Genomic DNA, 20,673 nt, shown 5'->3' on the forward strand with positions numbered 1-20,673 from the left:
TTTTTAAAGTGAGGAATGGAGGGCCAAGGTAAATTTTACGTAGAAAAGAATTTCCTGCAGCCAGGGATGAGGTCAGCACCCAGAGAGCATGCTGCGAGGTCCTGCCTGGTTGAAGAGTCACGTGGCTCACAGACTCGGCTCTCAGTGTGCCCTAGCAGCCGAGGCGAAAAGGACCAAGTACTTGTTGGTGTGAGAAGTTTCGTGGGGATTCTTGGTTGTGTTTCACAGCGGTGATGCAAAATAAGAGCTGGAGCTTTGTACTGACTCTTATTTTCGACTGGTGGCCAGCTAAGTGCTGGGGTCTCCAGTGGTCTGCACGTGAACTGGCTTCCGTTTCAAAAAGACATGATGAATCCAGCTAGGCTCTCAGGCGTGAAGGTAAAATTGTACTGTGTAAATTTTATGTGTAAATAGGTATTCATTCTGCAGCTAGAAACGGTAGGTAAAAATTTGGTCTAACTGCTAATAATTCAACTCAAATTAAAAAAAACAAACTGTGTGACATGACAAGGCATCACCATCCCCCGTTTCTGCCAAATTTCAAAAAAGTACTCCACGTTCACTATGGCTTATCGCCAATGGAATTTAGATCCAACTGATGGTAGGACCCTTGGACCGAAATGTGGCAGTGCTGGGTCCCCTGGTAACAGATTTCCCAGTCTGCACGCTGATGGATATGGGGAGTACCTGGGGGGTGAAATGAGAACATGTGGGTGTGGTCTGGACCCCTGCCCTCTCAGCAGCCACCTCTCCTGGAAGATCCACAAATGGCCAGAGGACATTCTTTAATTTTTTAGTAGACATTTTCACTCCTGCAGGGTTTTTTTTTTTTTTTTTTTACAATAATATTGCAGCATTTTATACACTTGAGTGACATTTTATCTTCAAAAATGAGACACAGCACAGCGAATACTTCTAAACAGGGCCTCTAGAACAATTAATTCACCGGGTAACTCATGATCTCCACAGCTAACCCTCATGTATTAAACGATGTGAAATCGTTTTGTTCTTGTAAGATAAACTTGAGACCATACAGTGACACAGTTTAAAATGGTCCAATAAGGGGCACCTGGGTGGCACAGTCGGTTAAGCGTACGACTTCAGCCAGGTCATGACCTCGCGGTCCGGGAGTTCGAGCCCCGCGTCAGGCTCTGGGCTGATGGCTCAGAGCCTGGAGCCTGTTTCCGATTCTGTGTCTCCCTCTCTCTGCCCCTCCCCCGTTCATGCTCTGTCTCTCTCTCTGTCCCAAAAATAAACAAACGTTGAAAAAAAAAATTAAAAAAAAAAATAAAATGGTCCAATCAGAAGTGGAGTTAGAGAGTTAGCATATTAAATCGTGTAGGAATCACTACCTCTTTTAAAAGAGTTATTTCTACAGGGAAACTATTTTAGTCTAATTTATTTGAAAATATGTTTGAATGGAGCACCTGTAACTTCAGAAAAATGTAATATACGACCATTTAAATAAATGCTTCTAGCCCCTAAAAATCATAAAAATACTATGTAGTAAGTGAATTGATTTTTTTTTTTAATAAACACACCAGGAGTTATACTTACAAATAAGTGTTATTGCTAAAAGCCCTCACTTTCAGAGGCTATATGCTTGTGCTGAAATGCTATTCATGTTAAAATTCTATTTGAAACTTCTCTTCGGAGTTGCTTTCAGAGCAAATTACTATGTCATAGAAGACAAAGTGCCTTTATTTTACTGTCACTTTTTGCTTCCTCTGAATGATTTTACCCAGGTAGATCATCCACTTTTTCTCACCAGACTTAGACGTGAATGACTCTGACTATTTCCTAGAGTCTGATAAACCTTTGAAGTCAGGGGTCTGTGAAGCTAAAGACGTTCAAAAGCCTGTGCTGCAAGCCCCAATGCCAGTTTCAACAGAGGAGTACCAAAAATATTCTGAGCGACTATATTTCTGCAGGAACTGTACAGTTTTCCCACAGAACTATTCTGAAAGGAAAAACACCTCACTTGGATGTGTACATTTTGCTACATTGAAAAAGAAGCTCACTACTCTATCCTTGGACCTTGTATTGGTCTTAACAAACAAGCTTTCACATGAAAAGTGCTGTCAGGTGCTTTAAAACAGGTGTGTCGAGGGGGCGCCTGGGTGGCACAGTTAAGCGTCCAACTTCAGCTCAGGTCATGATCTCACTGTTTGTAGGTTCGAGCCCCACATCGGGCTCTGTGTTGACAACTCGGAGCCCGGAGCCTGCTTCGGATTCTGTGTTCCCCCTCCCTTTGCCTCTCCCCCACTCACGCTCTGTCTCTGTCTCTCAAAAATGAATAAACGTTAAAAAACAAACAAACCAGGCGTGTTGAGACCATTCCATTCCCTAGAAAGGAGGTAAACAGTTAAGTGCAGCAGAAAATCTCCAAAAAGCTAGACAATGTGATTATTACTTAACATGGTGAATTCTATCAACTGATAAAAAGCTAAAAGAAAACCAATTCTGCTACATCAGGGTCAATGGCTGTGTACCATAAAGAAAATGGGATCTTTCTTTTTAAAGTCCATGAGCCTTTTCTGAAGGGCATGTTTCTTAATAACCTTCATTAACTTCTGTTTGGTTGCCTAAGAGTTGTCTCTTATCCAAAAAAAGTTTAACACAGTCTCAGTAGAGATTGTGTTTATTTAAGCTTGTTGGAAAAACATTCCTATCATTTCAAGAATGACTAAATATTTTTCATTCACATAGTTAGCATTCCAGACTATGTTTTCCTGCCTCTGTTGATTAGATGAAAATTAGCAGGCCCAAGTCTGAACTATTAGATTCAATTATTATCTACGCAGGAAAGGGATGAGACACCCAGCAATAATGCCCTTTTAGGTATGGGAAGCGGAGAGCAGAAGACGTGAAGAACAGCCTCTGGCAGGGAGCTTCAACAGGAAAACGCTTCATAGCTACGACTGCTGAAAAAGCTGTAAAATCAGACGCAGAGGTTTTTCTAATCACGCATTTCACAATCAGCTCCGAACAATAACATTCTAATGTTATTTGAAATACCTAAAGCTATTTTAAATTACCAGAGAAAAAAATCACAACACTATGAAATTCATCCAGGAAAAATTTCTGATGCTTTAGGTTAAATACCTACCTAGGTCAACACACAGTCATGTTCCCTGCGTCTGTTACCCAACATACGACCTTATTTGGTCAATAAAAAAAACAAAAACAAAAACAAAAAAACCCACACAAAAAAAACCCCAACAACCCAGACTGTGCTATGTTTTAATTTCCATTTATGGAACTAGTTTCCAGGACACTTAAGAGTTAAAGGATGGAAGAGCATGCCTAACGGTCTTTGAGATATTATGAGTATCTTATTATTCTTGGCCTACTAATAATAGCATCGTATATGGCACTGAAGCAATACCACCCATAAACTGAGTTTTGATCCTTGTTTGATGTATCAGAATGTTAATATCATGTGACCCTGTGGCATCTTTGACTTCGCTGCCTCTTGGGTCAGCCAAACTATGTTTGATTCCGTGCCACAGAAGCAGTAGCTTAATCATCTGAGATACTATTCAGCGAGAAAGTATTATGGGCAGGGCTGGAAACATTTTTTCTCGTTTTAAGGAATTCCCACCCAGATACGTGCCTGGTACAGACTTTTCTGGCAGCCCAGTAGAAATTTCACTTGAAGGGTGGCTTGATTCAAAAGACACCATCAGCATTTATGGGAAAGAATATAGTGCTCGTATACAATTAGGATTGACGAGGAGGCTGTTATGTCTGCTAGCTCACTGACCTCCAGCCCTTTAGAGAGGAACACAGCAGGCATTCTGGTGGGTGAGCTGACGTTGCAGTGGCTTACTCCATCCACACAGGTCAAGAGAAGCCTAATGCTCTTCAACACTGTCTCAAGTAGGATCAGGATTACCCAAGTAAGAGATCTAAGAAAGCCAGGTACCAGGGAGAAAGGTAGTTGACTGTTTGGCTCAATCACATGTTATCCCAAGTTCAGAGAATTAGGAAGAATCAATGCAAAGGAATCTCTTATTTTTCCACTAGAAGAGCTGGCTTACTCCAGGTAAGCAGAATTATTAGGTCTGGCTGAAGCTCAGCTCAGTTTCACATAATAACTCTGCAAACAGCACTCATTTTAAGTTTTTATTATGGAAAAGATTTTTTTCTGTTAGTCCTGAGATAGAGTAACAGGACAGACCCTTATGTACCCGTTATCTAGCTTTGATAAGCTACAAATAACTCTTTGATATCCTGAGAGAGGAAACAGATTTGCTCTTGTTTCAGAGAAACAGAAACAGTAGAAAGAAACTAGCCATTTGCCCAACCACAAGGACGAAATGTATTTACTGGCAACCTAAGCCATAATGTTGAATATTAGCTTATGAAATATTACCTATGCTGTTCCTGATTTTTGATAAGTGATATTCTGGGTGTTGGCTCTGAAATCCCCCAGGTCATCAAAGCCAACAAATCCTCCCAGCAGGAGACTGTGTACAACGGGCCTGAAGGACACTCAGGTCACAGAGGCCACCTGGGTGGGGTCCAGCCATAGCCCAAGATGAGACAGCAGACTGGGCCCCACATCAAGACTTCGAAGTAACAACGAAATTCTTATCTCTTGCATCAGGTGGGGCAGTCAGGCTGGCCTCATTCATACCTGTTCACATTTCTTGCATTTTTCTTATTGGGTCATCAAGTGCATGTCATATATACCTTGTAGCCAAAATTTCCCTCCTCAACACCTATCTTACCTTTAAATATAAAACAGATTTTTTTTTTTTTAAACGGAAAATGGTACTGTGTCCTTAGGGTCCCTCTGACATTAAGAATCAGCATAGGCACCACTTATATCTGATATTACTGGGAAAAAGTTGAAGTATTTTCAATATTGAATTGCGATGTTAAAAAAAAACGTAGTGAAATAACAAGGCAGGTCTTAAAAGCAGTACATTCAACTTGCCAGTGAGCATTAGCCTTGTGGGACTCTGGACACAGGGGCTAAACTGAAGAGGGAATAAACCACAGTTTACAAACCAGTGATGAAAGAGCCCTGTGGCTGCCCTGGGAGGGAGTCGAGAGCTCCGTGCTCATCAGGAGGACGCGTGGTCAACTTGAAGCTAATGGGTCCAGCTCGCCTGTAGACATCTGGGCCCATCGTGTGCCAAACACACTCCATCTAACACTCTTGCTTCCTACTCTCAAAGTGTATTTTCAAACATAGGCATTTTTTTTTTTTAAGTTTATTTATTTTGAGAGACAGGTAGAGAGCACGTGGGGGAGGGGCAGAGAGCGAGAGGGAGAGGGAGACAAAATCCCAAGCGGGCTCTGTGCTATCAGTGCAGAGCCGGATTCAGGGCTTGATCTCATGAACCGTGAGATCACCACCTGCGCCAGAGCCAAGAGTCAGATGCTTAACTGAGCCCCCCCAGGTGCCCCTCAAATATAAGCATTCTAACGTTGCTCTTTCTTCATCTGCTCAGGGTCAGCATGTGAGGCTCTGGTTACAGAAACCTCTACCAGGGTCTGCCCACAGAGTCTTCCTCCTTCCTCAGCTCAGGAGGAGGTCTGTAAGAGGAGTTTGCTTGATTTCCTACTCCAGGCTCTTGCTCCCTCCCTGCCTCACTCGCTCATCATTTATTCATTAACAATTTCTGAGCACCTACTTACGTGTCAGGTGCTGTCTTTTGGATTTACAAAATATGATAAATTCCTGGGTCGTCGGGGAGTAGCCTCTTTCAGGCTACTCGTGGACCTGGAGCGCCGTGTGTTGTCTCAGAGGCAGCACTCCTGAGCGGTCCAGAGCCAGGGCTCTGGGAACACAGTGGCCAGACAGTTTCAAGCTCTACGACCTTGGGTGAGTCACGTGACCTCTAACTATGGATTCTGTGATGATACATTAGGATGGGGCTAGCAGAGGGAAGTTGTGAGAATCAAAGGAGCTGATGCCCTTAAAACAGGCTGTCTTTGTCGGTGTGCAAGAAATGTTAGCCACTGTCATTAAGGGCTATAAATGAGAGGACACAAACGGTGCCAGATGCCGAGGAAGCCCTCACTCTGCCACCTTTTCTGTTTTCAGTTTTTAAGGAGATAAGGACACATCTTCCATCTGTACGCTTAAATTGCATTGCAAACTTCATACGCTATTCCATTCTCTTCTATCCTAGCTCTTTAACAAGGGCGAGAAAACTAAAATCATGTGATTGAAGAATAAGAGGAAAGGAGGAGAAAAGCCAGCAGAGCAAAACCTGAGAATACAGTCAGTTACAGACTCACACAGTGGGATGGCTTATCTGTATACCTGAATTGGGTGTTGACAATAACTTGGTAAGACTCAATCATGAGAGTACTTAAGTGCCAATTTAAAAAGCACTTAGGTACTTGTGAATTGAGTTAGCTATCAAGTAACAGCCTAGTCTTGAAGGGCCCTAGTTCCCCTGTCCTCCAGGAGTAACCAAGCACATGGCATTGTCACTTGGAACGTACGGATCTCCAGTAACAACAATGGTCACAACAATGTTTGTCCCAGCTGTAGGTCCTAATACACCATATGTGGAAGTCCAGTAATCTATTTAGAAAGAATCTCAAACCACAATCTCTGTGTGGGCTCTTTCATCTAATTTCAGGCTCTGAGTACCCTGGGACTGTAGCTAACAGGGTGAGGGCCAACATTTGTTATGCAATTGTGCACAGAGGAATTTACTGTGTACAAACTGCATAAATACCAGTGTTCCTGGTTTCTCCAAGTAATCGTGGCTGATTATTACACATTAACACCTTCCCTTTTTCTTACTTCATCTAATCTTTTTGCTATTCTGAGATCACTTGAAATTCTGTTTAAATATGCTGCTGAAAAAAATTGTTTTCAAATAGTTCCGGAGACTTTCTCAGGTCCTATAAACTAAGCAATAAGTTTCATTTGCCTTATATTATTTTATAAGTTTATTATTATTAATATGTAACCTTCTGGTACTCAGTCTTAAAGTTGCATGCTCTTTTTTGATCCCATAACAAAAAGAATCTGTCTTCCTACTACACCTTAAAAGGAAAATTATTGGACAGCAAGCATAATCTTACATGAAACTCACTACTTAAGTTAAAAACAAGAAACTCAACATAATCAATCGAGTTCTCTGAGGACTAGAAAATGGAGCATGGTGAAGGCTGGATGAAGAGAGAAAAGTGCTGTAAGGAGAAACCAAGGAATTGAGGGCAGCAGAGCTTAGAGCTTGAAATCAAGGTGCTGAGTTCTGGGAAGGAGACTATCTGGACACGAGACTTGGGAGAAGGAAATCTGTTGTAACTGTCAAAGGCATCCTTCTCCTGCCCCCCACCCCTGCCCGAGCTCCTCAAACCAGGGCAGGGGAGGGGGGCAGGTGGGAAAGGGTGGGGAAGGAGGGGGGTAGATGGGTAGGTCCAGAAACACCCGGAGTAGATTTCAAACCACAAATGACCTCCTCCTCTGTCACCCCACTCCCCCTGACATCGGGCCAAGAGCCAGAGATGAAGAGAGACGAATAAGAAAAGTGCCAATAGGGGCGTGAGTAAACAGATGACATCTGGGGGCGTGGGAAAAATGATGGAACGTAGCCGAATCTGACAGGACTTCTGTGTATCCCATCACTGCTACATAACAGCAACTGACCTTGGAGGGAATTACCGAAATCTCACTCAACCTTAATTTCTTCATCTTTAAAACACAATGATGTGGCCTTCAGCACAGTGTTGCGTGTGCATTAGATGACATCAGGTACTTACCGCACAGTACCTAAATATGGGCATGCCTTTTCTCTTGGTTTTGTATAAAACAGCCTAAAATATTTTCTTTGACCTCAACGAGGAGTTGTCTCTCATTTATCTTTGTGTCCAGTGTCGCATTTGGACAATCAGAAGTTCTTAGTAAATTTTTTGGAATTAACAGCTGACCAAAACTATCACTCTTTTCTCAAACAGTGGAAGGTTACATCACACCTCCACAGAGATGTGAGATCAAACTCTTTCATTCCCTCTCCAAACATCTACATGCTGTACAAATAGATCAGTCCTTTTCACACACACAGATATTCCCAGTCACTAACAGTTTCCCTTCTCTGTCACTATGGTAGGTATGCTAATGAATGCAAAAGGGTCTGTCTTCCCTTCATTTCCTTTTAGACGAAAGACACTATTTTTTTGTTGTTGTTTGTTTACGAAGCTTTTTAGTCTTATTTTCAATTTATAATTCAGGACTCATGAAGTTAACGGATTAGTGTTTGTTAATATATTTAGGCTTTAAATTTCTCTCAATGCTACAATGCACATATATGTACTTAAGGATTTCAAGTCAACAGCGGACTGTCCCAAATTCTCAGGGAAAGGTCTTCCCACCTCTGTTTCAGCCAGGTGCCTTTTCTCACAAAGCCAAACCATATACCATCACACGTATTTCCGTCCACTCCTTTTTCCGGTGCTGAAACACCGCCTTCAGGGGATGGGAGGAGTGTATGTGTGAGGGGTGGGTGATTTCCACAAAACTGGTCATCTGGAAGCTATAAACTTTTGGAGTGTGGCAGCTGCATTCTGAGCAGAATAATGGTGAGGGAACTGGTGATGTCAATAGACCCAGAGTCCTCCCCTTATATGTTTGTATGATTTTTAAGTTCTTTATAATTCTAAGCCCTCAGAGGTTAATAAAGCTGGTCAGGCAAACTCTGAAGTCTGAGTTTCTTACAATCTGGGTAGAAGCAAAAGACTTCTTGATACAGGACTTAGTCAACTTAACTGAATTTCTGAAAAGACCTGTCAGTTCCTTAATAGCTGTTTTAAAAAATTCCAGAAGGATCCATCTTCAACATGATCCACTTTAGTTCATTTTTCTATGCAAATGTGCTTCTTAATGATGGATTCTCTCTATTGGATCTGTCAGTATAAATATTCGCTCTCTTGTCTGTACTAACAGACACAGACAGAGGATTAAAGCTACCTTAAGGGTGCAGAGAACCTTCCCAGGTCGGGGGAAATGGACTGGAATAGGGTTTGGGGAAAGACCGTCCCAGAATGCCTCGGGCTCCTCTCCATTAAACAGGAAGAGTGAATACAGGCAGCCAAGACCGAAGTCAAAGCCTCAGGATACTAGAAGCAGAATGGATGCTCAGAAGGAAGGCAGTGAGGAATGCAAGTTGCCTTTGATGGTTCCAGGCTTTCCTTCTAGCCATCAGGACTCTTGGGCTCATGGAAGCATCATAACTCAAACACACTATGCTTGAGTCACGGGTCTTATCTCCCATTCTGTTTTATTGCATTGACCTTTGGATGGCTAATTAGGCTTGAAGTGAACTGAACTGAAATGTATATATTCTTATATTGTAAAGAATCGAGATAAGCATATTTGCAGCAGTAAAAAAAGAGACACCAGGCCATCCTCATTGCAAGTTTGCAACACTTGCCCCCATATGATTAGTTTGGGCCCGTAGGGGGAAAGAAAAAAAAATTCATCTGCAACTGGTAACAGCATGAAGTAGACATTACGCCCAAGGAAATAAAAAACAAACAAGAACATACTGGCAGAAGCTGACCCAACTGGAGGCATCCGCCAGGGACTCAGCAGAGTCAACAAGGCTTACCTTCGCACACAGGGCAACACTCCCCGGGCACTTTGACGGGGTTCATGCAGCTCTGCCCGCAGGCTGTCGCCACGCAGTGGGGCTCCCCATTGATGCACTGGCAGAACGTGCAGTCGTCTTCCCGCCACCGGTCTCCGTGAGCGCGGATCTGACCGCTGGCGTAGCAGCCGGCAGGATTATTAAAAGGATACACTGGATCTAAATCAAAATGTGAGCTCAGAGTGAGATGGAGGGCATTCTAAATCTTATCCCTGCCTGCACCTGGAGGCATTTTTCCCAGGTGCTAGTCATCAGCAGTTCTTTTCCAGCTGTGATCAGCAGAAGCTCGGGCTGCATAAGGGGTCTCCAGGGGGGACATGCAAAAGCAGCTGTCATACCGAGTTCATGGCCACCCATCCTGACACTGCAGACAGGGCAGGGGATCTGTGGTGTAAAAACCAATGTGCAGGTGTTACCACTACATAAAGTTCCAAAACTCGGTGGGCAGAGCTGGGGGTTGGTGACTGCAAAACATAGGTCCATTTTAGGCTCTGACAAGGTCTTCTGAGTTGTCAGCTTTAATGTTTAATCATACTTCAATTTCACCACCTGTAGAGTGGGGGAAATAATGCCCCCGTCCAACTCAAAGCGATGCCGTGACTTCTAGGATGGACTGAAGTCTACCTCGGGGTGCCTGGAGGTCCACGTGGACAACAGTGAGGAGGACAGCAGGAATTTGCTGTGGCCTTGTCTGAGACGAGGCTGGTTTAGACATACGGTGGGTGGCTGTTTGTGCCCTGGAGGAAAGGCTATGAACTTAGGTTATTTTTCTCCCTGTGAGCTGGGTGGCCAAGCAGCAGCCGAGGATGGGGAACAAAAGTAGCCAAGGCTACTGTTAAAAACTAAAAAATGTTTTCTGAGGTTACTGACCAGGACATAAACACTGCACACAAAATCCCCAACTACTATCATAACGAGAGCAACCAGATAAACCACTCAATTTTCTTTTTCAGAAACATGTAAAACCTGGCTTCAAAGAGTAAGGGCTGCTGAGTGGGGAGGAAAGACCAGGCAGGCACTCATGAGTTTGGTCCTCTTTAGTCTAAAGAGGTAACAGGGCGTTATAAGAAAGTCAGAACGCCAAAAGTTAAAATCATGCAGTCACAGCTTTAGAAAGTCAGCCTGCCAGAAAGGGAAGCAGCCAAGAGACCTGAGCTAGATAAGACTTTATAAATTTCTTCATAAAAAATATTACACTGCATACTTCATTTCTACTCTGAGCCTGGATCTGAATTCCAGGAAGTGAGACATAACCGGATCTGTGCCCAGACCTCTCATTATGATTATTACACAGAGGTTCCTATCTGTGTTTTTACACCACCAACTGCTACGTAGTTTGAGAAACTATTACATACTGGGGCCAGCTAGGGAACAAATCATTTGGGAAGGTTAAAAGTTTGATGTGACTTTTTAAAAAAATTAATCCACAATGACACTTCTAAAAAGTGAACCACCTTTCTCTTATGTCGGCTAAAATAATTGCTAAGACGGGAAAGAATTTCCCTGGTATAAACAATTGTTCAATGTTAGGAATGTAGTTTGTATACTTTAAACATTTTCAGATCTCCAATATTATGTGGTAAATATAGCTCAGACAGTGAACAGGACCGTAGGAAGACAGAAAAAGGTACAGAATGTGGCGTGGCATTCTGTCCTCTGTTTCCTGTGCACAGATAAAGGCAGGGTGGACTTTAAGTTGTTTTTTTTTTAACGTTTATTTTTTATTTTTGGGAGAGAGAGAGATAGGGTGCACAGCGGGGGAGGGGCAGGAGAGAGGGAGACACAGAATCTGAAGCGGGCTCCAGGCTCTGAGCTGCCAGCACAGAGCTCGACGTGGGGCTCGAACTCACGAACCATGAGATCACGGCCCGAACTGAAGTCGGACACTCAGCCGACTGAGCCACCCAGGCACCCCAAAGGCAGGGTGGACTTCAGACGCAAGACGGAAACGTCTGATTCCAGACTGAGGGTCTGTGACCCCGTCAGTCCAGACAAGAAGGCCCACGTCACCTTGGGCCTGAGTGATGTGTTCACACCAGAGACACAATCAGGTGTGGGGGTATCATAAACTTAGACAAATGACTCTACCTTTTGAACTTCAGTTTCCTAAACCTTAAAATGTGCAGGCCATAGTGAATGGATATTCAGAATCATTATTCTGAAATGTTCACTATTTACAAATAGCAGAGGTGGGAGAGTAAAGCCTGTTGGAGAAACATGAAACTATTACTTAGAGGGATGAAGGGATACAGAGAAAGCAGACCCTGAGAGCCTTCTGCCCAAGGCCATACCTGACACTTGGCTGGGCTTCAGCTGGTGTCACCACCATGCCACACAACCCCTCTCTCACCAAATACACATTTTCAAGGAGTAGAGTCCTGACCCGACCGGCAGGGGTGTGGGTGTGGAAAGGAGACAGGGCAAGCTCCCCTCTGAGCTGACTGGCTGAGATGGTCAATGATCAGGGCTGGCTTGTTCCAGCTGAACAATCTGAGGAAAGCAGGGGGTGAATTCTGACGTCCCCAGATCTTGCTGAGGAACTTCTGGAATCAAGGGAGGGGGGGAATGGATAGCACTTCTGGGAAATCTCATGTCGACCTGTGTAGAGAGGTGGCCCACTTTCTACACCCAGGGCATAACTTCCCTTGGGGAGGCATCTCACGCACTCCTCCCGACATGATCAAAGTCCTGAAAGATGGGCCACGATGTCACAAAAAGGGAACTTCTTCAATTTTCTTCTATTTTTGGGTGAGACTGAATTGTGTTGATTTTGGTATTAAAAGTCTGAGCCATGTATATGCTTATTAACCTTAATGAGCACCTTCTCTTACCCTCACACACTGGGCAGCACTCTCCTTCAGGCACATAGTACCTCTCGCAGTTCAGCTCACCACACTGGGCAGTGAAGCAGATGGAAACACCCCCTTGGCATCGACAGAACCGACAGTTGTCCATTCGAAACATATCTCCGTCGTTATATTCCACGTTATTGAAGACACAGGCTGGCTTTGTTTCTGAAAGGAGTTAAAGCAAACAAGGCATATTCAAAGTCATTTCTGGGTGGTGCCTTTTGTTCTTCAATCAGCCTCTAGAAAATTCTGACAGAACGTTAGAATTTGATAGATATTTACCAAATCGATATAATTTGTACAATGAAAACAGTAAGGCAATGCAAAATACAATTAAACAAAGTCAGTTATCTTCTTGCCCCAAGGAACTGAAATTCTCCTGAACAAAAATCTACACCGACTTACCCCTACTCCAAACAAACAAAGGTAACCATTTGAGCATGAAACTCACATATCTGATATGTGCTTTAAAGACATTATGTGTGTTTTGCTAAAGAATTCTCTGCGTCAAATAAACGATCTTGCCTCCACATTAGGCTCTGCTCTGCCTCAAAAACAATTTACTTAAGGTCTTTTGGAGGTGATGTTCTTGTGTTCTCTCAGTGTTCGCTCCTAAATTATTTCTTCTATCTGGGTTAATAATCCATAGTTTTAATAGTACCTGGACTTTAACAAAACACCATTCCCTTTCTTGGAAACAACCTAAATGTCTATGAACTGATGCTATGAGAAAACAAAATGTGGTATATCCATACAAATGAAATACTTCTTGGCCATAAAATGTATGAAGTTTTGATACATGCTATAATATTAATGAACCTTGAAAAAATTACACTAATTAAAGGAAGCCATTAAAAAAACCCCCCACATATTATATGATTCTATTTATATGAAATGCCCATAATAGGGACATCTATGGAGACAAAAATTGGATTAGTTGTTGCCTAGGTGTGGGGGTGTTGGGGGCAAATGGGGAGTGACTGCTAATGAGCTGGGAAGTTTGGCGGGGTCGGGGTGGGGGGAGACTAATGAGTATAGTAAAATTGATCGTGATGATTCCACAACTCTGTGAATATTCTAGAAACCACTGAACTGTGTAACTTGGTAAACTGCATGATATGTGTCTCAATGAAGCTGGCAACATAAAAATATTCCCAAATTGAACAAAGTTCTCCTAGGCTGAAGTACCCTGTTTAATAAGGTGGGGAAAGCTAGATTATGATACAAGCATCGTTCACGGGCTCCTCTGAGCCACCATCATTTGATATGTCACCTTGCATGTTTGAAACTTTTAAAGAGACTTTCACCGCATTTTAATTTGAATGTATTTGCACCTGGTTTATACCTAAGGACAATGACTTTCTCATTCAAGTTTATAATAGTGCAGTGGAGAAGACAGAGCAAGTGTTAATATCCATTTCTTTGATTAGGAAAATGAAACTTAAAGAGATTAGACGACCTGCCTAAAGTCACTTGACTGGTGTGAGGCCGGCTGTGCATCTGTGTTTACACAGGCAGCAAAAGTGCAGGTCTGAACTGAGTCCCTACTGCTGGCTGTATAGATGATTTCTTTTTCCAGAAAACTAATATTGTGTTACAAAGTATCATCTCATTATAGCTCAGAATTCTTCTATATGCTTTCAGCCAACATACTAATCTGAGCAGGGAATAGAAGGAACTGGGCAGTGAGACCACAAGTTCCAAAGTGTAGAAAATGGGAGCGCTCTTGCAAATCAAACTTGCATGCTGTGCAGTGAGGTAAAATACTGTAACAAAATGCTGAGCACCCATTCAAAATGAAGGGAAAAAAGTATAAACCCATCAATATGAATTACTTGGTTACATTAATCAGCCAAATCCACCATCTGCGTGAAGCTACAAATCTTGGTGCAAGATTTGAAGAAAGTGAGGAGGGAAGAGTCTGGTTATGAATAATGCCGCTCCAGATGAACCAGTATTTTTGGTAGGGTGTGCAGAAGCCTAAGCGGGCAGGGACGGGGTTGATGAAGGATTTGGCAGTTAGGGTTCACTAGCTCATGCACAGAGAACAAGGGGGGGTGGGATCTAGAGAGACGGGGAGTCCCCCAAAACACAGCCTAGAAAACATAATGAGTTCTCTAGGATAAACACCCCACCCCCAGCCCCCCTGGCCGCACGCGCGCGCGCACACACACACACACGTCTCGTAATGAAATCCCTATTTGATGCTGAGAGAAATTTATAGACGCTCTTCAGAAAAAATACAAGTAAGAAGGATGGCAGTGATCTTTGAAGAGCAGTGACCAATTACTTCCTCACCTGTAGGGGATATAAATGTGACCCTCGGAAGCGTGTGGAGATTACCACTACCTCTCTAAGGAACAATTTAAGTGGTTGTGGAAATGAAAAATAGTACAAAGAAATAATTTACTATGGAATTTATACTTCTCAATGCAGAGATGCATAAAAGTGTCTTGTCAGTGATTTTGTGTGTGTGTGTTGTTTCATGTCTGCCCAATTAAATTTTATATTTCTTAGTTCTGGAATCTTCTCTTTCCTTTTTAATATAGTCCAGAACTCCTGAAAAAAAAAAGCAACAAAACCTTATAGTTGGTTAATAACCTTTACTGCCTGCCAAATTACAGTGATTGGCAGATGGTGATAGGTATATAATTTTAGTGAAAGAGAAGACTAAAATGTAGAACTTTTATATCAAATGTGAAAGTGGAAGAAAAGTCCAAATATATACACTTCTGTTGCTTTTTCCCTTCAGTCTCTCAGTAGGAAAAGGCTAATATCTTGCCTCTGGTCTCATTTCCCTGGCGGTGAGCTGTGTAGGAAGGCCAGTGGGTGGACCACAGAAGCCAAAGGAGAGACAACCACACGTCAGGAAACATCTGAAAATCTCTCCATATGTCAACAGCAAACTGATGGCCCACAAAGACAGGGTACATGGGGTTCTACAATACTGAAGGGAGAAAACCCTTTTCCATTGGGGGAAGACGTGTGTGTGCCAGATCAGGATAAGGAAAAGGGAACCACCCTCACAAGGGAGTGCAAGAGGTGGGATCATCACTCTTAAGGAAGAGCAGCTTGAGAAGGCCCCAGGAACACAATGGGTGCTCAATAAGTGCCTAGTAAGTGAAATACTTATTCTCTGAATTACGGTAGAGGTAGATATTATACCTCTAGAAACATTACTGAGCATTACTGCTATACAGACAGTGGGTTCTCAGTAGATGTTGCGTATTCATTTTCAACTAAAAGACTGCAGGTCTGAGTTTTTTAGACCCAAATTTTACACAAAAAGCAAGCCAACTCTGGGTATGGCTCTCCCACGACGGGTCAATTTTACGGTTTACTGTCTGATGCTGGCAGAGGCAGTTACCGGCTATGACACTCAAACCAAGATACTCTATTTTATTCAGATATGCACATACGACTGATCATATATCTGAGCAACCTTCCACATTCTACGCTTGAGATTTCAAACCCAAACTCCTCTAAGCATGAGGTGGGGAGGGGGAGGGTGGCTCGTGTAAGACGATAGAGTGCATTACAGCAAAATGGAGAACACGCACTCATCAAAAAGAAGCAGAGGCCACCGCTCAGTTCCACCTGACTGAAGATAAAACTTCTGTCTGTGGGCCCGAGCAGGCACAGAGCTGCTTCTTGAAGGAGACTTGAGATTACTCCAGGCCTGGCTGTGGGTCATAGTTCCAGGTGATGAACTTGATGACTTCTAAGTTTCCATCAAAGGAGCTCCATCATACCACCTGTTCCTTTGGTTTCTAAACAGGGCTCTTGTTCACCTAACAGCTCATAAGTCTTACTTTTGGCTCTCATCAGAGAAGGCATCACAAACTGTCTCAATCTGGTTTGCAACTCTCTAGTCCCACCACCGAAACCGAACCAAATCAAAGAGAAAGTTTGTGAAGAATGTTCTCCCCATCTATTCATCCAGGCTGATGTTTTCAAAACTTAGGAGTTTGCAAATTCTCTGTGAATATTTTCCATCTTGTGTTTTCACTTTAATACTTAATCTTAAAACACACACACACACGGATTACCTAGATGGCAGCTTAGGAACTGAGTGGTGACATGCTGTCTCCATTTCCATACTTGGGGTTAGGTAACATTCAACCCACTGTCCCCTCAACTGGGGTTTCTCGAATTATTCCTACATTGTGGGGTGGGGGGCGGTTCTCAAAATCTGGGAGGCAATGCTCCAGACATCTAGATTACAGCTGTGTGCCGAACTCATCTCTGAGAACTGCTTTCGCTGAGTTGCATTTGAATACGTGGCTTTTGCTCTGTGTTGAGAAGAGCTGTCGCAGGAAACTTGTGTCTGTATTGGTGGTATGAACGGGACTGAGGACGTGACCTACTGCATCAGCCAGTGCCTTTCAAATTTCCAGGTGAGAAGAGAGTTGCCCCCTCCAGTAGGTTCTTTCCTCTAAAAATAAGACCTGCGTATCTAACTCTATCTCCTTTTTTTCCACTTTGACGGCCAGGAAGTTGGGAGCCTTGCTAATGTTTAACCCTGGCAATTATGCAGACAGACACTTACAGCCTGCACACCTGCGGGCGCTTTCTTCTTTTCGGTTTTCACTTTCAGCATTTGCATACAACTCTATGGTTCTCTCTTTTCTCATTAGTATTTTCGCGTTATGGCTTTTGTTCTTGCTATGAAGGTGCCTGAAATCCTTTGTGGATAAGCAAAGCTTTATATAAATGTAAATAGATCTCTGCTGTTCTAAGTGGTGACAAGGAGTGTTTGATATGTGATATCCTCTAATGATGGCCTTATGACAACAGTAAGATTTTCCCAGGGCGCTGGGGGTGGGGCCAAACACACACACACGCACGTATCTGCGTGTGTGCATGTATGTATGTACACCTTAAAAGAGGTAAAATACAGACTTTTAAATGTTATTGTGTAAGCTTATGAATCTTCCCAGCATTAAGGTTTCTAGCCTCATCTACAACTGAACGACAGTAATAGAGACGCCATAACAGGACAATGGACAAAAAAGCAGAGATCACCCAGGTTTGTGGTGGCAGGCAAGCATCACCCCCGGAAACACTGAGCGTGTTTTGTCATCTCTGCATTGTCTCATGGCAGATGGCAAGTCCTATTCCTGGAATGACAGCTCTACAAACAGCGAGGCTATAAACGAGAGCGGGCCCCAAAGATCCATCCGCGGCCGCTGAGGTGGGGGGCAGCCATTAGCCGTCTGGTCACAGCACACTGGGTAAGATGGAAGCTTAATGTCCTGATAAGAAAGACACGATGCTGGATTTCTACAACTGAGATGCAAGGAAAGAAGAAAGGCACTCCTCTTCCTCGCCCAGAGGACACGACAGCAAATGGTATTTCCAGGGGACAAGTGACTTAAGATTAACGTCCAGGGAGGGCAGTGAAAGATGGAGGGTCCCCACAAAGGAACCCCTCTCTGGGCTGGTATTTAACAGCCACCTGTGGAGGGAACTGATATGACCCGAATCTGCTCGCTCACTCCCCAAGACAACCTGGACACCCACAGACACAAGGACAGACCCTCTGCAGGTTCAGGCTGGAGAATGAAAGACGGACATGAGAGGACTGGTTGAGTGAGGAGTCCTAGAAGGAAGCACATCTGAGATGCTAGGAGCCCAGGGTGAGGAGTATTTGTGCCAAATGGCAGAGGAGTTAAATACTCACAAAATGTCCCCTACGATACGTAGCAGTACCAGAGAAGAGGCTTTGCGGTTTGCTGGTGTTTAACACACACGACTAGAAGTGAGGAGAAGCACTGAGAAGAGGCTGCTTTCTCCACATGGAGCTTTTTCTACACCTGTGCTTGGATTCGTGAGGTCTGTGAGCCAGGAAGCTCATCTCGCCTTCTCTATCCCCTTGGAACGTCCAGACCCGGGTCTGTGGGTGTGAACGGGAGGTAACACGCAAAATAAAGACGATTTATTGCAAGTGCTTCACAAGGGGAACCTCATTTAAGTGACTGTTATTCACTCCACTTGACAGATGTGGAAACTGAGGCCCAGGGAGACCAAGCGATGCCCAAAGTTACACAGCCGGTAACTGGGGGAACCAATTCTCAAACCAAGGTCGTATGGCTCCAGTCCACGTTCTGTCAACCACAAAGCCTGACTCCAAGTGTCTACTCAAAGCAAAACAAACAAAACAACAGGCAGCCACTGGACTGAAAACCAAAGGACGCAAGGACTCAATTTTAATACAACCTTTTCATATGGGGAAGGGCAGGCTTGAGGGAGGGCAGACATTCTTCTGAACTCTGATTTCTTAGAGGCCGCAGTTAATAGGGGGGTTTCTGCAAGTGCGATTTTGTTGTTTTTGTCCACATGCGCCTTCATTTTCCTCGTGTCTAGGCACTGACTGAATAGTGCTAGAACGACTGACATTTCACTTGCTTGACTTTTATTCTTTGTTTTCCTTCTAAAAATTCTGAGGGAAGGGCGTGTCTTAGGTTCTCCTCCCTTTCTAGCATCTAAATTCAATAAACACCATGTCACCAAACACCAAGCCCCATCATGAAAGGTGAAAAGGAGAAGTGGATTCTATTTGAAGGAATCTTGTGACTGCAGAATCCTTTTTCAGGGCCATAAGGCTCAAATCAAAAGCGGCCAATAAGAATGACCTAGCACCGGTCAAAGACGTGCTCTCTACATAGGAAAATACTCGACTAAAGGAACGATGCCTTTTCTGTGTCAAGTTGTGGTGGCTTCACTGTGGCATCGGTTACACAGACTAGCTCCTGACAGCAGTGGTAGTGTGGTCACAGCTTCTGCGATCCTTTTCCTGAACTCCTCACGTTTCTGCACTACCGAAATACAGCCGAATGTGACAGCTACAGACAATCTGTGCTTCCACTTTCAAAATTCTCTTTCTGATGGACGGAATGAGGATCCCCTTCTCCTGACTCCCTGTGCCGCTCTGAGCGATCTCAAGCTGACCTTCCTCCTGAGTGAGTGGCATCGAGTCCCTGAATGTATGCCCCGCCTTCCACAGGGCGGAAGCGGCCAATGGAACCCTCCCTCCTCCTGCACCCCCACGTACCATTAACACATTCAAAGACATCACAGCACTTTCCGGGTGTCCCATCTCCACGAGAGACTATGCGAGGGGTGGATCCCACCTCACACACGGGGAAACCACATAAGCCAGAGAGACACTCGCATCTGAAACCAAAGAAAAAGGGAAGGAAAACCCCATGAATAAACAACAACATAGAAGTCGGGAAACCACAAACAAAGTGGCAGTGGCTGTGGCAAACGACACTGTCTTGCTTATCTGGGGTCACTGGGGGATGGGGACCGGGTGCTAACATAATTTGCATTCCAAATAACTGAGGCTCATCTCCTTAAAATACACCCGTGTTTTTAACTGTAACCATTTTGACAGAAATATTCCTAAAATGCATTACGTCATTTCTTACTTAACCAGACCAGCATAACAAGCATTTCCTTGATGACGCAGGGCCGTGTTTATGTGTGTACATTATGGTGTTATTCCATAAACCAGCGATGCTCGCATGGGCCAACACAGAAGGGTGCTCCCGTGTTAAATGGCCCTGTGTTCCTGCTTTGTTGCTGTTGACCTTTGGGTGTTTTTCAGAGATCTTTCTGACCCTTCTTTCTGCTATTAAGTTAGTAGCTCTTGAGTCTCTTTTTGTCAGTGTGACTGGGTCTCGGGGTACCCTCATCTTTAGCCACATTCATTTATAATTATGCATAACCCGAGAAACGGATGCTGATGGAAGACTGAGGAGCTCTTTACAACGGGCATGAGCTTTAGTAGGGGGACCTGTGACAGTTACTTGAAAGCTGAAAGCCTCATTTTGGGGGATCTTCTAAGCCACTACATGCCCATTTATCTCAACATGCATGAATGAGGTGTTCAATGAACTGCAAGCCCACTCTGCTGGCTCTCACCTTACTTAAGTTCAACTCTGCTGTGAAACCAGTCTAAACGTAGTAGAAAAGTAAGAGGTGGGTATATGTATGAGGTGAGCATAAGAGGAGAAAAAAAAGTCTACTGCTTGCTGAAGCCTGTTACAAAGAACTAGGCAGGGAATGAGCAGCCTAGGGCCTTAGAATACAAATGGAATAAAAGGAACAGCTAGCCTCCGGCTCCCCCCCCCCCCCCCCCCCCCCCCCCCCCCCCGCCCAGGGCTCCCCTGGGGATGAAAGGAGGGGTCAGAGGG

General features: G+C 43.9%; 1 protein-coding gene across 3 annotated transcripts in view; it reads right to left on the bottom strand.

Annotated features, from left to right (window-relative positions):
• CRIM1 (cysteine rich transmembrane BMP regulator 1) overlaps positions 1-20,673 on the bottom strand; it is a 190,808-nt gene that overhangs the window by 62,224 nt on the left and 107,911 nt on the right. For all 3 annotated transcript variants that reach the window (XM_027033540.2, XM_027033542.2, XM_027033543.2), the window contains exons 5-7: positions 19,527-19,648; positions 12,455-12,637; positions 9,585-9,782 (exon numbers count right to left, since the gene is read on the bottom strand). In XM_027033540.2, coding sequence (XP_026889341.1) covers positions 9,585-9,782; positions 12,455-12,637; positions 19,527-19,648 — 503 coding nt within the window. The remainder of the gene's footprint in view (positions 1-9,584; positions 9,783-12,454; positions 12,638-19,526; positions 19,649-20,673) is intronic.

Source organism: Acinonyx jubatus, chromosome A3 (assembly GCF_027475565.1).
Source record: "Acinonyx jubatus isolate Ajub_Pintada_27869175 chromosome A3, VMU_Ajub_asm_v1.0, whole genome shotgun sequence".
Classification (NCBI taxonomy): Eukaryota; Metazoa; Chordata; class Mammalia; order Carnivora; family Felidae; genus Acinonyx; species Acinonyx jubatus.